Below are 18,802 nucleotides of genomic sequence, written 5' to 3' on the forward strand. Positions count from 1 at the left end.
TGCACCCACACTCACACCCTGCACCCACTCTGCCCTGCACCCACACTCACACCCTGCACCCACTCTGCCCTGCACCCAGTCTCCAACTCTGCCCTGCACCCAGTCTCCAACTCTGCCCTGCACCCAGTCTCCAACTCTGCCCTGCACCCAGTCTCCTGCCCTGCCCCCACACTCACACCCTGCCCTGCATCCCCACCCCCACTCTGCCCTGCACTCAGTCTCCTACCCTGGCCTGCCCCCCCACCCCCACTCTGCCCTGCATCCCCTGAAACCCCACCCCCACCCCCGCGAATCGCTCTGTGCGAATGGAGCCACTCGCACAGAGTGAACCGCTCTGTGCGAATGGAGCCACTCGCACAGAGCGAACCGCTCTGTGCGAATGGAGCCACTCGCACAGAGCGAACCGCTCTGTGCGAACGGAGCCACTCGCACAGAGCGAACCGCTCTGTGCGAACGGAGCCACTCGCACAGAGCGAACCGCTCTGTGCGAACGGAGCCACTCGCACAGAGCGAACCGCTCTGTGCGAACGGAGCCACTCGCACAGAGCGAACCGCTCTGTGCGAACGGAGCCACTCGCACAGAGCGAACCGCTCTGTGCGAACGGAGCCACACGCAACTAAAAGAAGGCGGAGAGTGCAGCGGAAGCGGGGAACGCTCGCGGAGGTAAGTAAAAGGAGCCGAGTGCTCCAACAACGAATCGATCACTCGATTAATCGATAACGGAAATCGTCGACAACGATTTCCGTTATCGATTATCGATTTTATCGATTCGTTGTTTCAGCCCTAGTCGCGAGCAGCGTCTATACTACTAGCAGCAGGAGAACAGGAAGCTAGCACAGTCCTCACATAACTCTACCTCCCCCCTCCTTCCTCTGTGGGCGGGGCCAGAGAAGTTGCTCGCACAGCCGGGCCCCTGCAGAAGTCTGCGAGTGGGAGATCTGCAGTTCAGGTAAGGGGGTGGGTTTCTGAGTATGTGTGATTAATGGAATGAATGAGTATTTAAATGTTTGTGAATGAGTGTGTGTGTGTATGATAGCATGGATGTGTAAGGGGGGTGGTGGTGATAGCATGGCATAGAGAGGCTGTAATCACACTACTATCATCCCCAGGTTCCAGCATGTACTGGCTGCCTTGGCTTGATAGGAGTGTGATTGCTGTTAGCATATATATATATACCTCCAGAAATGCATTAATATTTGCTAGTAAAACTTTTTTCCTATAGGGTAGTCTTATATTCAGGCTTTTTGTTTTTTTCCTAAATTAATATTTTGATTTTGGGGGGTCGTCTTATAATCAGGGTCCTCTTATAATCGAGCAAATACGGTATTCTTGGAGTTAACTCTAACTACTTCTGCATTTTTTTGGGTCATTGCTACACTTAAAAGTCAAACCCTGGATGCCCCCTAACAAGTCGTTTCTAAGGCGGTTACAGTTTCCAATAAATTAGATCTTTTATTGTGCTAACAAAGTTCATTCAGATCTTGTTTTCTTATTTATGTGCAAACAATGGAATGCATAATTTTACATTATAACATATTGAATTCTGAAAGCTTAAAGAATTCTACGTGTTATCGATGGTTTAAAAATGACCTCTGATGTGAGAACAGTAGATGCCTTAATTGACTTGACAAAATAAACAAATGGTAACGTGTGTGTGTGTGTGAATGAAAACCTTCCTCCTCAACTGTATCCAAGGAAATGCAGACTAATGGATCCAGCGTTGCCACAAGAGAATGAATTACTGAATGGTTGTGCCAAGACTGTGAGCATGTAAGAAGGAAAATAGAATAGAATAGATGTTATGGATGAAAAGTTGTGGAGGACTTGGGGTTGTGCGCTGCATTTCTCCACTGAACCCCATTTCAGGTTTCTCTTGTAACATCAGCCCTTCCCATGCCTTTTCCCTTTCTCTCCTGACACCCCATTCACTCCTTTATTTCGTCTGTATTGTAAGGTTTATAAGAGGTAAAACAATCTTCCCTTCCAGCAAAATGTAATTTGTCTTTAGTGCCAGACAGTTCTGCTAAATGTAATAACGTCGCTTCAGCACAGGCCTGCAACTTTTATTACTTACATTATTTACAGCATTTAGTCACATGATAAATAATGGTATTTTGCTGAAAGCATGGCTTGGACTACAATTGTAAGGTGTTCTACCCTGAAGCAGTCATCCCAAATGCAATGTACTTATCTGTATACTCAGAAATGACAGAGATGGAGGCTGACACCCAGAGGAGTAAAGTGAAGGAGGCAGACAGCGCTGAAAAGAAGGATCAGGAAAAGAAGAAGCGCACCAGGGTAAAGCAGCTGCTTGCCGACATCGTCAGGCAAGTGGATTTCTGGTTCGGTGATGTCAACCTTCACAAAGATCGTTTTTTGCGGGAACAGATTGAGAAGACCAGAGATGGTTGTAAGTAAAATTATACGGGAACAATGTATCAGCACTCCATTAAGAAGACACGCACCATATGTAATGACACGCACCATATTGTTCCTAGGGCAACTGATTACAAAGTAATCTTACAAATACAAACAGCCTTGAGATCTAAAATGTTCTGGAGAAGCCTGTAACAGCAGTTATAACATCTTAAATGATATATAACAAAAATAAAAATGTTTCTTGATTTTGCTGCTGCCAAAACCCCAACCTTGTATTGGTCGGTGAATTCACAGCAGGGGGTCTCTGACATCCAATTAAGAACTAAAAGGAAGATCCTGATATAGGAAAGCAGATACGTGGTTGATATTTACATCTCACATCTCAGGAGGGGTTCTCTTTCTCTCTTTTCTGTCTGGTCATTGGATTTCTAATTGACCCGGACACTCTGATCTCATGTTGAGAATGCTCCTGAATGTGTCCCTGACGTACAATGCTAAATGCGTGTCCCTGGGGCAGAGCATGAAGAGGGGCTCACTTTGTGCATGTCCTCCAACACACACCCAGCGTCTGCTCCATCGCTTCTTTTTGTAATGTAATGTTTAAAACAAAGTCATGCCATACTTAATAAATTACTTTAACATGTTTTATTTATATATATATATATATATATATAATTGGACCACCATCCAGTACCTACCTAATTTATGGGATTTCAGACAATTATCCATGGTATTGCAGTGTTTTTCACTTATAGCACAATCCGTATAAAACCTAAGTACAATGTACTCAGTTAAGTGGATAAGGTAGGTCCTTTACTTGTACGTTGCTGAAAAAAGGCAAAAAAATTATAAACCAGGCTACTGAGGGTTAACTGCCGTTAATGAGCTTGCCCTATAACACATGCATTTGATCAGAGAATTTAATACAGAAAGACTAAAGGTGTTACCAGTTTTTTTTATTCCAGTATACTCCTTTGACATTTTTAGTATTTGAGCGCATATTAGAATCCAAAAAATATGGTTTCATTTTCAGTGTGTAAAAAAAAAAAAAAAAAAAAAAAAAAAAAAAAAAAATCAACCTTAAGTCTGGGTTAGAATTTATTTTTTTTCTGAATTAAGTAAAGATTATTATAGTCACTGTTATCTTTTGATTTTATGTAAATTTTAATTTGTCTTGATATCATCTTCCCTTTTAAGCAAGGCATATTCTTTCACTTTAGTAAGATGTTGTTGGGTTGAGCAGAGCTGCTTAACATGGCTAACCATCTAATCTGTTTTTTTCTCTCTCTCCTGTAAGGACCTACACTTTAATCAGTCATTGATCACATCTTAGATTCAGCATAACCATAGGCCTATCCCATGCATGTTTAAATTCCCTTACTGTATTCACCTCTACCACTTCTGCTGGGAGGCTGTTCCACTTATATATCACCCTCTCAAGTAGGCGCTGGTGGCTGATGAGGAGTGGTACTTTACTATAAAAGTAGCATGTGTTATGGACTTCTGCATGATATGACTTCATTTTACTATGATCTTGGTTTTAGACATTGACCTCTGTATGTTGGCGTCTTTCAACAAAATGAAGAAGTTAACCACCGATACCAAGCTAATTGCTAGAGCTGTCAAGAACTCCTCCGTGGTAGAGGTTGGTTTCTTTGGCCGACATTTTACTGCTGGTGGGGTGAGGGCAATAAGGCATAAAAAGGTGAATTGTGTGTGCTTTATAAACATGTTCTTTTTTTTTAATTTTAAGCTTAACTTGGACAGCACTAAAATAAGAAGACGCCTTCCCCTGGGAGAGAAACCACAGGATGTGGATTGCCGTACGGTGTACGCGGTAAGGCCTTACCAGAGCTTCTTCATAAGTCGATGCAAACTTCTTTCTGTTGATGAAACTACATGATGCTTATGCAATATTTTTATGTTGTTTGTAGTCTATATAATTTATACAGATGCATTGTTGATGGAGTAGTATGCAAAGATGGCAGAACCGGTAGGGATAAAAGGGGGAAATCATTTGAGTACCATAATATTTTTATTAGTTAGCAGGACTCGAATCGACCAACTTCTGAGATCAAACCTCAAATCGACCAAGTTCTGAGAGTCAACTCCTTTCCTATCATAAGGAAATCTCACCGTGGGGCTTTTTACCTACTTTGACCCAAGTGATTCATAAAGAAAGTTACTCAACCTAAGTGTGGGGCTTGTGGGTATCTCGGCCGAGAAGACCTTCATTTAAAAGGACAGTTTAATGTCCTTGGCAGAAGGCCTTCATTAAACCTTCAGTTAAAGGCAGAGTTTAATGTCCTTGGCATCTACAATAACGAATGCATATTAAAGTGCTTTGAGCTCTTTATTATGCATTATTTATTTAAAAAAAAAATCATAGCACTTACCTGAGGTAAAAGCTGCGGCTGCAGGAACTGAAGCTGTCCTCCTCCTTGATAGGTCTGATGATTCTTGTCATCAACTGCTGGTCGATATATCATGTGCAATGACAGCGCAAGTGCTTATGGGGGATTCTGCAGAATCGTGCTTTTACGAGGTGGGCACCATGGAAATTTAAACAGATCTCTCAGTATCATTAAATTGCATACGATGGCTGGAGTCCCTTTAATCTCACGTCGTGGAGCTTACTAAACTTCACACCTTGGTATAGGTCACTATATAATAAATTATTATAATTTTAATATATATAATTATATTATGGACATACACTAATTAAAAACTGATAATTCAGTTCAATCTTTGCAAGAGCGTCCCATTTTAGTGTTTAAAATTATAGACTGTTATATTGGTGGATAAGCACGGAATGAAGCATCAATTACATTTTTATGCTTAATTTAGGAACTTCTGCCTAAGAATGTGAACCACAGCTGGATTGAGCGAGTGTTTGGTAAATGTGGTAATGTCGTCTACATTAGTATTCCACGTTACAAGTCTTCCGGAGACCCCAAAGGATTTGCGTTTATTGAGTTTGAAACCCAAGAACAAGCTGCTAAAGCAATCGAGGTAATGACTTGTTAACTGTTGCATTGCTTATGCATATAATATTGCATCAACCCCACTTTCTGTTCTTTTAATAGAAGCAACCTCTGATGTGTTCTGTTGAGAATTGCATGCTTGCGACCAGTATTTAGCACCAGCAACGGACTGGCCTTTAGGCATCTCCCGCATGCTTCATAGATTCTCATTTTTTTAAGGCAGATATCTCTGGGCCAAAAAAAAGCAAATTTTAATTACAAATAATAACAAAAGTGGCAGTGCTGTTTCCAAATGTATATCGAAAGCTTTTGTAATATAGGGAATAAACATGGTTATATACATTTTCTCTATCGTTTTTCGCTAGGTGTATTTTTTTTATTTTTTTTTTATTATCATTAGGTTTTAAATAATCCTCCTGAAGAGGCACCAAGAAAACCTGGAATGTTCCCCAAAACAATAAAAAACAAGTCTGTTCCAGAACTGAGCATGTCTGAACACAGCGATGTTGGTATGGTTGCTGTTTGTTTTGTGCTTTATACACACACATTTTATCTGCTGATACACATCTCTTCTAGATAATCGATTGTGGTTTGATATATATAAAAAAAATCATTGTTAATAACAAGTTCAACATAGAATAACCACACACAGCCTGCCACTGATTGTAAAAACAAAAAACATTCCATACATTGACTCTGTACTGTACTGTTTTTTGTATTAAGAGGAGAAGAAAAAGAAGAAGAAGAAAAAATCCAAGAGCAGAAAGGAAAGCTCTGAAAAAGCAGACGAAGAAATAGAAGATAAGACAACGGACCTATCACATGAGGAAAGGGCTAAGCCAAAAAGGCACAGGAGTCAATCTGAGAGCTCCATGACAGAGTCTTCAGACACCTATAAACACTCTTCTAAGAAAGAAAGGAGAAAAGGTGACCGCGCAGAGAGCTCAGACCAGTCGGAAGAAGGTAGGCTGGGCAAGAGGAAACGCAGCCGCTCGAACGATGCTGGTGACTCTGCTTCTAAACAGCGGAAGGTCGACGCTAAGGATCATTTAGATTCAAAGGGTATGAGATCAGATGCAAATAGTTTATAATACAAAGGTGATGCTTCTCTCGCTATAATGTTTTGTGTCACACAGGAAGCACAATATCAATTACAAATGTTCTAATAATTATTAATACTAAATGGTTAAAATGTTATGTAGATGAATTTCATGAACAGCCAGGTGACTTTGCCTCAGATAATTGAGGCATTCATATTTATGTATGATTAATCTAAAAGTATTGACTTTAGGGCTGAAACAGTTAATCGATAATGAAAATCAACGATTTTCATTATCGATTAGTCGAATCGATTTTTATCGATTTTATCCTAATATAATCCGACCTCAAACAGAGATCGGATTATAACACTAGAATCCAGATCCCCCGCAACGCTGCAGGGGACCTGGATTCCCCTCGCTGTCGGCTGGTCTCTCATTTCCGTCTCTCTCCCCCCTCCCATACACCCCTCCGACTCCTCACCTCTCCCATACACCCCTCCGACTCCTCCCCTCTCCCATACACCCCTCCGACTCCTCCCCTCTCCCATACATCACTCTGCCTCTCTCGCCCCAGATATGCCATTCTGCCTCCCTGAAATTCATTATACCCCCCATACACCACTCTACCTCCCCTATACACCACTCTAATTGCCCCAGATATGCCATTCTGCCTCCCTGAAATTCATTATACCCCCCATACACCACTCTGCCTCCTCCCCCCTCCCATACACCGGTCTGCCTCTCTCCCGACTCCCTGGTATTTTGTGAGCCTCCGTTGCTGACAGGCACTTTCACTGCAGCTTCATAGAAGCCTCAGCGTAAGTGAAGGGTAGTAATGGAGGCTGTCTGTGCACATCATGCAGACCCCCACCGGCTGACAGAGAATCGAGGTCTCCTGCACAGGATCATCCTCTGTCAGCTGGTGGGGGTCTGCATCGCACAGACAGCCTCCATTACTGCCCTTCACTTACACTGTCAGCAACGGAGGTTCACAAAATACCAGGGATTCGGGAGAGAGGCAGACCGGTGTATGGGAGGTGGGAGGAGGCAGAGTGGTGTATGGGGGGTATAATGAATTTCAGGGAGGCAGAATGGCATATCTGGGGCAATTAGAGTGGTGTATAGGGGAGGTAGAGTGGTGTATGGGGGGTATAATGAATTTCAGGGAGGCAGAATGGCATATCTGGGGCAATTAGAGGGGTGTATAGGGGAGGTAGAGTGGTGTATGGGGGGTATAATGAATTTCAGAGTGGCATATCTGGGGGAGGCAGAGTGGTGAATCAGGGAAAATTTCAGGGTGGTGCAGGGCATTTATGGGGAGCGGAGTGGCATATAGGGAGGTATAAGGCATAAATGGGGGCGAGTGGCATATTGGAAGTTATAAGACATATCTGGGGGTAAAAGGTATATCAGGGGGCTCAGTTGGATATCACTGGCATAAAAGGAGTATAAGGCATATCAGGGGCACAGTGGAATCTGGCATATAAGAGGTATAAGGCATATATGGGGCAGAGTGGCAAGCTGGGGGTCAGATGTGCATAACTGGGGGCAGTTTGGTAAGTAAAAGAAAATATAAACAAGGCTTTTTTCTCAGTTTTTATTAAATATGAAAAATAGTTATCATATGAATTAATATTTACTAATAACTTTGTATTAAAACCTAGTTTGAGAAACACTGTGTTTGGGTTCTTGTAGTTTTTATTATAAAATAAGGTGAATAGAGAGAGACCATTGCAATAAAGAGATGAAAGTGTAAATTGTAAGTTTTTTTATTACATTATTTTAAATTAAAAAAAATTGCATTTTTTTGTCCGATCGAAAAAATAATTGGCCAACTAATCGATTATTAAAATAATCGTTAGTTGCAGCCCTAATTGACTTAATGTTAATTAAGCACAGTATATGGCTATACGGCGAGGCGAATACGGTAGGCAGTTGTTCCTAATAATGGTCGTAACTAATGCAGCTTTTACTCCAGATGGGTCTGACAGCCCTTGATCTTTTAGTGATCTCATGCAATACAGATAATTGATAAGAAAGGGAGCATTAAAAAAAGCTGATGTCAAAAGACAGAGAGACGGTAAGCTAGATGGAAAGGGCAAGCTTTACAGAAAGTGTAGCAGAGACCTGGAATAGGCTTTCCATTGGAGAGTAAAATAACTTGAGGAAGCTTGTGATGTGGATAAAGCTATTTCCAAGGAATTGACATGTACAGAAAATATTTAAAAAGGCCGGACTAAATGGGCCAATAGAGTCCTTTTCTGCCATCACCTTCTATGGGTAAGGAATATGCCATCTTAGATTGAATCTTTGCACACAGTCCTGCTGTTGTGATATTTATTTACGATTTGTGTTAAAACAAAGTCTTATTGTTTTGCTTGATAAAGCAATTTTTAATTGATGGTATGTTCCCTCTTCCTATCTCTTCCGAATCAGAGCTTTCAACAGAAGAAGAAAAAGATACTGGTGATAAGAAGGATGCCTCTGGTTCCAAGGTGAAGAGAAAGAGGAAGAAGAAGCATAAGGAGAGGCACAGAGTTGGAGAGGAAGTTGTTCCCTTGCGAGTCCTTTCAAAGTATGTGCTAATAATCCTTGGGGTGGATATATGTTGCTGGTTTTGGAGGTTTATTCTGGTTGAAGGGCTTTGTGTTGCATGGGGTTACCTTCTTAGTTGTGGCTTCTATAGCTGATGACCACTTGGCTGGGTTGTTTCTTAGCGCACACATCTTGCTTGAATGCCCTTATAGTTAGTGCCGTATGGGGTGCATTTTTTATTTTTTTGTCCATACCCCACATATACAAAATGTTTGCCCGATAATAGGGAAAAATACTTTAACCCCTTCACGACCAATGATATACACCTTGTCACTGGTAAAAAATATATGTGTGTGTGTGTATATATCTGTATTTATTATAAAATGTATGTGTTGTGGCCTCACTAAATGAGAAAAAGGGAAAGAACAGTTGAGGAAAAACATAACAAATACATGAAAATGTTATGTATCTATAGCATAATAAAAAGGGTAAGTCATCAGTTGGCGTTGTACAGTATTTTAATGTTACTAAATTTTATTCATAGCGCTCCAGCAGATTCTGATAACAAAGTTAATACTAATAGTAACAATATACAGAGAACATACTTAAGACATACTGGTACAGGAGAAAAGGGCATCATTTTTGCAGCTTATTAGCCATTGATACTCTTCGATTGTGAATATGCTCATTTTAAAATGAGCCAGTAAAAGTAACAAAGGCAATCACCATGTGCAGCAGCCTAGAGACAGAAGCATATTTTGCAATGTAAGTTGGTGGTAGGATTAGTAGGGTGGTTCGGGAAGAAATACATGCACTTTAAATGCAAGTGTAATGTGTAACAGGCTTGTGGGCTTTATCAGGTCCTTCAAAATACAATGTGGGGTACGAATGATTGAATTTGGAGTAGCAGCCAAGGATTTCTGTAAGCTTAGCTCCCAATCTTTTCCTAATGTGATTTATAAATGATACCATATGTTTAGGTATAGGGAATTGGCATGCCTAGAAGAACTTAATGTTATTTGATGACATGTTTAAGAAGTTGAAGTGCAAGTTTCAATGGGGAATATATTTGGGTTTCAACACAGAACAGCAGAAAGAGCTTGGTTACACACACACTATATGTTTGGCATATGGAAGGACACGTATCATGGTTGGAGTAGTAGTCTATCTGAAATCCATTGAAAAAGGTATTTTGTTCGTTGTTACACTGCAGGCAGTCACCATTGCTAGAGTGCAATTCTAGTAATTGTAGGACAGAGTATGCACATTGGCAATGGTAGCCACACGCAGCCCGGCGTCTACACATTCATCTTCCAGAGGATGCGCCAAAACAAACCATAGCTGCTAAAACAAGAAGCACTTACTCCCCAAAGCATAGCACGTGCTTCGTGTTCTCAGCAAACATGTGTCCATTTCTCATCCACTTTAAGCTTGTCCTGGAGGGTGCAATTTAGGATATACCAAGACTAAAACATTGGAGCACTTACCATTTAATAAAGAGCCAGAAAGCGCGCCGATGTTAAAGTTTTGGAGGTCCTTCTGCTGACTGCAGTTGTTGTTGTTAGACTTGCCAAGGGTGAGCATAAAACATATTTTTATATTAATCGGCAGTCCTGGCCTGTAACACATAAGTAAACGTTAAACTACGAAAAACTGGCAGTATTCAGGACTATGTAAACGGCAACCTCCCTGAGGATAAGACGTCCGAGAAGCTTTCAGCGAGTTTCTCATCCTGTGAGGTGGTCATAGACAAGCTCCGTAGGGTGAAGTCGATTTGCGTGCAGGACCCACTTTCACCAAAACATTGAAGCACTTACTGCACCAAACATAGAAATGTACTTCAATGTTTAGGTAGAAGGAGGCACCGTTCTGTGGTTCTCAGGGTTTCCTAGCCTCGTAGAGACCTGAAAAGAAAAGTAGTTTGTTAGATTTGAGAAAGATAGCCTACAGTGTTCTCCTCAAATGCCTGTAGGAATGAGGTGTTATTGGTTTCATTTAAAGCACATCGGAAGAACAGGTTTGTTAACCACCCAATTGAAACCGTAAATCCAATGAGATCTAGTGGTAACTACTATAGGGCTTTGAAATGTTTCTTTATCTTCTAGTCTGTAAGTAATAGTGGATGTTCTATAGATCTATGAGAGATGATCTACAGTTATAAGATGCATAAATAAACTCAAGTTCTGTGACACCCCCATACAGTGATACAATAAGTGTAGATCGTCTAGCACACATTTATAGAAGTGTTTATGAATTCTTAATTGGGTCTGGAAACACCATGGACTTGATGCAGAGCTTCATGGTTAAATGTATATTTATGATAATCCCATCCAGCGGACATGGAACCCTAATGTGTGTTAGAATACAAAGTCTTAATCCCAGTTAGATACCTTCCTCTCCCTGATTTCATGATGGATATCTTGGGGCCAACCAAGCTCTTCATACAGAAGAAGCTCACTGGGGTTGGTCTTTTAAAATGCACAATACTACCAGGGAGCTGACAAATAAGAAAAGTTGATATAGTGATATTGACCCAAGAGAACATGGAGTCTATAGTTGAAGTTGGTATTGGGCCAACAGAGAAAAGAATCTAAAGTGATATAAATAATAGTTACATATGCTTTTGGGACCTCATAGGACTTTTCTTCAGGTGAAGACCTCTGAGGCCCCCAAAGGTTACGTCATTTTATCAACTTCAACTAAAGTAAATCCCATTACTAGATACATACCCAAACGCAATGCAGTCTCTGACAGTATCGCCATTAACTATGTCCAGTGTTAAGATGTTAAAATAATGTCTGCTTACCTGCACCTCTGTCCCGAGTGGATTCTTGACCTGGATTAACAGGCTCTGCCTCCCTGCCCTCATTTTTATAACACTCCCCCCCCCCCCCATTATCTTTGGGATGCATCTAGTCCCTGCGAACCACTCTTTGTCATTGTAATGTCCATTTGTGCAATGTAAAAAAAAAAAAAAACTGGGTGGGTCCTTAAAACCTTAAAAGTCTTATTTACTAAGCTCAACTAGAGGAAATTCTAACCATTAACCCATTGTTGCCCAAAGGCAATTTTTAGTGTCCTTCGTTCCAGTGTACTGACTTTGTTTCAGTAGTTGAAAGGGTTAATGACCCCTATGATTCATTAGGCTTTCTTTGGGGCAAATGTACACATCAGGAGCTTTTGAGCCACTCAAATCTTTTGTTTTTTAGTGGAGGGGCGGCCGGGGCATGCACTTAAACGTACGCATACTTAGGTGTATGTAAATTATTTTGGCACCTTTTTGTTTCGCTCAAGTTGTTTGACATATTATTAAGGTGTAGTCTAGAGATATTCTAGGGTAAAGATGGAATATTCACAAAGACGTAGTTTAAAATGGACAATACACTTGTATTAAAATCATCATTAAAACCAACACTTCAGATTTAACGTGATCAGAATGTGACATTATGGCTTTGTCATTTGGGAAAGCCATTTTAACTTGTTAACCGGTACTTCTGCAGCTGTCGCGAATTCCCTGGTCCGTGTCCGTTTTGTTGGTGTTTATTAAGCACTCTTTTAATTGGCACGCTATTGCCACACAATATTCATTTATTACTTATACAAGCTCTGGCATATCTGCTCGGTACAGATACGCATCCATGCTTTGGTCTGGAGTGCCATGCTGTTTGTGGGCCATACCATTGTCATCTTGCACCCATTAGACTACAGTTTAAGAGAGCAGTAAGGTACTTTATAAATGATGGGCTCCTCTAATCATGATCCTTTGTTGCCACCGCATATATATATATATCGGTGATGTGTGCCTATGTAATTTAGGAACATTATTATTTTTTTGTGTGTGAATGTTTATTCTGTGTATATATAAATGTAATTTTCTAGTGGTCATAAGTGAACGCAGCAGCCATATTCCTTTTTTTTTTTTTTTTTTGTGGGTTTTTTTTTTTTTGTTTGTTAACGGCCTTTGAGTGAATTAGATTTAATAGAAAGTAGATAATCCAAAACGGAACATGTTCAATAAGGAATCACTATTTGAATTTTTAATTGGTAATAAAGGCTTATTTGGAGGCTATCTATAGGGTGGCTGCTGTGTTACAGACAAGCCCCGGAAGTCGAGCGGTTAATTGTTAAAGTGCAATTTGCATTGGCTATTTTTTTTTTGACACATTTATTGTGTTCTTTATTTTCTTTGCTACAGTTTTGGTGCCGCGAAGGTAATTAACAACACAGTGTTAATGCGGTTGGGTTGCAAATTTACCAAATGCGTTCTTTTTCACAGCAAACTTGATTTGCTTTACCCACTTGCATATAAACCAGATTTTTTCTTGTTTCACAGATTAATCGTTGTCACACTGGATGTATTCCCCAATGCGTTAACTTTATCAGGACAGTTGTCTAGAACAGTGAATGTATCGTTTCTGGAGGTTTTTTAGTGTGCTTTTGTATCGTTTTTTTTGTGGGACCTGATTAAATCCATTATGGTTCATTCCAAACGTTAGTTTATTAACAGTTTGCTAACTGTTCCAAACAGTCAGGCAGGTTTCTAATAGCCATGTAAATGTATAGATAACGTAGAACTCCAGTTCTCTCCCTGGCCGCAGAGGTTTTAAGGATATCCGTAAAAACCATTGCTTAGTAATAACATAATGGGAGTTTTCTATAAAAAAAAAAAATGTATAATATTATTATTATTATTATTATTATTATTATTACGATCATTGTTGCTCAGTCCCAGTTTTGTTATTCGGGATACAGGAAATCTCTCTTTGTTTAGCTATGCTAACGACTAACATTCATTACATTGAAAATAAAAGTTGTTTAGTAATGAATGAGCTGGAGATCATTCATCTCTACAGCCAATAAACGGAGTGCCGTAACGGTGGACGGGTATGATGCGATCCGATCCTGGCTGCCGATTGTGTGCTGATTGTTTGGCACAATTCCCTGTTATAATGTTTCTGTAGTAATGATATGAAACAATACATTTTAGGTCAACTAGATCATATACAAAATGTGTGTGCTTACTGATTTTTTTCCTACGCTGAAGTGCTACATGACCACATCCATCCCTTTTATATAGTTCCCTATGTCGTTTGTTTTTTATATATATTATGTTCATTAAGTGGTTTGGTCGTGGTTATGCACCACCTGTATGCAAAATGGATACAGTTCCCCTCGAGCGTCTTCCTCATTCCTTGTGGATTCCAGCGGCACCATTTTAAAATTTTTACAAGCCTTCCATCCTCTCAATTTTAAGGTACAATTTCACTGTCCCTTATTGCGATAGCTATACGGAATCCCCTGGTGCTCTATAAATGAAAAATGTAATGCTTTATGTGATTGGGACCTCCTAACGAATGATTATATAACCAGCGATAAACCGTAAGGGGTGTCCAGTAGCCACTGCCTGAACCAAATGCACATGATTGTCTTTTGGCTGGTACTTTGGTTTGTCACATTGCTTTAGATGCCGGTACGCATGAATCACTCACTCGTTCATTCATTTTTATTAATTCTTTGTCTCTTCGTTTAATAATCATTCGTCCGTATATTCTTTTACTCTCTGGTTATCTTCTTACTAAAACCTGCTGTGCCCCTCTCCCCAGAGAGAAATGGCTGCAACTCAAGTCTGAATACTTGGCCCTGCAGAGAGCCAGCATGGCCTCTCTTAAGAAGTCTATAAGAACAATAAATGACTTTTCTATAGCGGACATGGACACAGAGTCTACGGTGCAGAACCCGGACATGGAAAATGGCAAAGGTAATAAAATTTTATTTTATCCTTGCTGAATACAGAGGGCCTAGTGCTGCCACTTGGCTCGCAAATATATTGGTGACATTTTAAATTGCCCAAGTTCTCATATTGTATTAAGTACAAATATGACCAGCTAGTGGCCTGGGGGAGCACGTGTTCTAATGTCTGAGGGTATTTAATGTAATTTTTTTTTTTTTTCAGTGGATACTGCGAAGAATGAGGCACTGGGCCCCCAGTTTGTTAGTGGCGTTATTGTGAAAATCACTAGTCCAGATCCTCTGGAGGGTCGCAAGTGTATTAAGGTATCTTTTCCGCATGTGTTCGGAATCCTTCGCTGGGGCAGAATGTAAATGCGAGGTTTACTATTGTAGTGATATGGTTTGTCTAGGTGGATGTTCTCCCTTTTTACTTTGTCCACAGAAGCATCGCTCTGTGCCACTCGCTCAGTTGGACATCTGTGTAGGAGATTTATAATGCATTTTAGTTTAAACACACATATTAGAGACTGTGGGCAATGTCTGGGGAGGTTTTTTTGTCTCCATCATTCATACAATGAGGTTCTCTAGCATTTCTTATGAAAACTTGTATGTCACATTTGGTTTTTGAAATATTTTAGTAGCTCATTGCGATTTTTGGTTTGTATATATTCTATTTCTGATTCTTAATGAATCACCCGTTTACAGGGGACAGCATTTTTTGCGATTCAATCACATTATCTTTACCTGATTTATTTTATTATATAATTTTTCAGTTTTTTTCAGTTATTCTGTCACGCCTGCAAGCATTGTCATTCACTAATACACATTTCGCTGCCGCGTCGCACTGGTTAGCTGTTACCCTTCAATTAACACATTGCTTTATTGATAACATTTGAAGCCCATCTCACAGATAAAACACCTTGTGTGTGATTCAGGTCGTGTTCGTTTGTTTGATGGCAGACCAAACCAATACAATAGATAGAGGGCAAATATCACGGTTCACTTAAAACTAAAGTCAGGCTGTAAACTATGATAGCTGCGGATTCTCTTCCCGCTCCTAATTTTGAGCCAGGAAAGTAAATGGCAGTATGGAAGCCGACACATCAACTGAGATAATGAAAATATAAAAAATCCCCCAAATAGCACTGGGATCCATCTCCTTAAAACATTACATGGGTTTCTGTTGATGGCTTTCTACAGTGGAAAAAAAGCAGTTAAAGTGCCCAGATACCTGTAGAAGCACACATTAAATTGTATTTTTATGTAAGTAAATGTATAGCTGTGTATTAATTGACATTACGTTTTATTCACATACGGTCATTCACACGTTACAACATATATGTACAGGTACTGCTCTTGCCAGCTTACAATCGATTGAGTGGTTGAGAGGAAGGGAGTTCGTATTTGTGTACTTAAATCCGTGTGCATATATATATATATATATATATATATATATATATAAAATCATGTTTTCAGGATGCCTTGTCCGGCATATGTGAAGTGGCATACGTGGACATGCTGGAAGGAGACACAGAATGCCATGTTCGCTTTAAAACCCCGGAGGATGCCCAGACCATGCTGAAAGCCCGGCCAGAAATACAGAGCAAGTACACCTGGAAACTTCAGCTCCTTTCTGGTAAGGACACACTCATTCAGCTTGAAATGACTCCTGTTGGTCATCTTGACAGGGGGAAAAAAAGTTTGGTTTAGGCAAAGTTCTGAACTTATTTATAATAAACATTGTATGGGGCTTTCAATAAACCCAAGCCTACATCACTTCACTAATGTTTGCCGTGGTGTGATATCACGTTAAGGTGAAATCCAGTTCATTCCAAGAAGAGCTACCACCCCCTCCACACACAAACTGGAACTGAAAAGGTTAATTTCAGCTCTCCAGTATGTAAATCTTAAGAGCTTTAGGCTATGCAGTAACCCTGTTTGGCAGCGCTGCTTTGGAATGCCATTTGTGCATTTAATAGGTGAGCCTCACCTAATTCTGCTGTTCCTTTTGTTTTTAGCTACCCGCAGATCTGCATAGGAAATTGGAATGACAATGAAAAGCATCCTTACAGCCTCTAATAGCATGTGGCCATTGATACTCTTCATTCTGTTACCTAACCAGTGCTAGGCACAGCAATTAACATGTGAAGGAATGTCAGGGCGGAGTGGGCTAGCTAGTAAGGCTGACTCTACTGGGCTGGAAACCTGTTTGTGTTGCGCTATATATTATATATATATATATATTTAAACATGAAATGGATCCGAAATCCAGCGCAGTTGGGGTTAATGTTGTAAATGACTATTGTAGCTGGAAACGGCTGATTTTTAATGGAAAATCTTCAGAGGTGAACATAACTCTTTATCACTGCTGTGTTCAAATGGCACGTTATGTTCGCTGATCCATGTTTAAGTTTAAAAGGCTAATTGATGGTTGGGAAACCCTTTTGCAATTATTTTACAGCCAGAAATGTCCTTTTTTTTTTTTTTTTTTTTTTCTTTTTTCCCACGAAATAGTGACCCCAAACCTTTAAACAGTAGTGTGTGTGTGTATATATATATATGTGTATATATATATATCACACACACTATATAAGTAACATATAATAGTATTTATCATATCTCTCTTCCTCTGTTTTCACCCACAGGGGACAGTGAGCAGCGTTACTGGCAGAAAATCTTGGTGGACAGGCAAGCAAAACTAAATCGGCCCAGAGAAAAGAAACGTGGAACAGAAAAGGTAGTATATATATTTGAATATGTCTGTTGTATTTCTATATTAGCAAATTTGAAAACCTGGTAACAAGCATCCTGGTAGAAATAACAAGGTTGTGTACATGCTGGCTGGTAAATGTTATAGATGGCATCCAAATACAATCCAGAGATTGAGCAGTCTCACTGAGCTAAATTTATCTTACTACTTTTATTAAGGATCAAATAAAGTCAAGCTGCCGGTGATTTCCAGTCAAATAGCTGTGTTTTGTGATACCTGCTTTGCATATTAGCCATTATCCTAGTGTATTCGTAATTCTGCTAACTGTATATTTTTGTGGCCAGACAATCTGTCTGCCATGGTGTGTGTGCGCATGTTGACACCTCTCGCTTCTCATGCTTGCCCTTGTTTTTGCAGTTGGTCATCAAAGCTGAAAAAATTAGACTTGCAAAGACACAGGAGGCCAGCAAACACATCCGATTCAGTGACGGCATCTGAAATCCCAGAAACTTTCTACGTTCATGTCCATATGTGCTTTTTTTTTTTTTCCTTTTTCAAGGAAAAAAATACTTAAGGCAATGATTTTATTGTTTGCAAGAAATGATTTTAATTATTTTGTCCATTGAAAAAAAAATAAACAATTTTCAAATGTCAACATTTCGCATTTGTTTTAAAACACTTTTTGTGGTTTTTTTTGACGGAGCTTCCCTTTAAGGATACATTTGGAAATAAATGAGTTTATTCTTTTTATATTTGCTGTGTGCGTATCTTTATTTTTAAAGTCCCTCTACTCCTTCCTCTCGCTGTTCCTAATGCAGGCAGCACATGCAGAGAAAGCTTATTGCGTTGAACTTTTATATGCTTAGTGATATCAGGCAGTTGGCATGTTCTACAGACTTTCAAACCTCCAGTCCAGTGGATGTACTTCCATATGTTCTTTTTGACATGTACCAGCGCAGTATCTTCAAACTACGTTGCTGTCTTCGTCTTGTTTTTTATTACGTTTATGGGGGTATTTGTTTATAGATGTGCACATAAGTTGCAAGCTTACCTCCTTAGGTCTGAAATCAGATGTAGCATCCTCTTGTAGCGCTATAACGTGATATTCCAGAGCTAGTTATCATAAGGACAACTTGCATGTCGTTTGAGGTACATTGAGGTTGTCCCTATGTTGCTGATCAATGGCTTGCAGTTCAGTGGGAAGTAAAAAACTGGTTAAAAAGTCTTTCAGAGGGATAAGCACCATGAAAACATATGCTCTCATCCCAAGATTTCTGATGTTCTTTTGAATTCTAGCAACATCAACAATTTTATATAACTTATATATATATATATATAAACACATTGTACAACCGCAGTGTAGTGTACAAGGGCGATATATCGAAGGTTGTGTAAAAGGTGTGTCTTTAAATCCCTGGTTTCT

At 39.9% G+C, this 18,802-nt stretch overlaps 1 protein-coding gene across 1 annotated transcript; it reads left to right on the top strand.

Moving 5' to 3' along the window:
- Positions 1-3,944: 3,944 nt before the first annotated feature.
- LOC149289347 (la-related protein 7-like) lies at positions 3,945-17,877 on the top strand. Its single transcript, XM_089490736.1, is given in 11 exon segments — positions 3,945-4,025; positions 4,134-4,217; positions 5,228-5,392; positions 5,765-5,873; positions 6,088-6,462; positions 8,841-8,979; positions 14,543-14,697; positions 14,893-14,993; positions 16,146-16,305; positions 17,315-17,406; positions 17,797-17,877. Coding segments are annotated over 11 exon segments (1,527 nt in total). The 5' UTR covers positions 3,945-3,959.
- The last annotated feature ends 925 nt before the right edge of the window (positions 17,878-18,802 follow it).

The sequence above is a fragment of the Sceloporus occidentalis genome, unplaced genomic scaffold (genome assembly GCF_023333645.1).
Source record: "Sceloporus occidentalis isolate IW3139 unplaced genomic scaffold, rSceOcc1.0.p SCAF_46, whole genome shotgun sequence".
Lineage (NCBI taxonomy): Eukaryota > Metazoa > Chordata > Lepidosauria > Squamata > Phrynosomatidae > Sceloporus > Sceloporus occidentalis.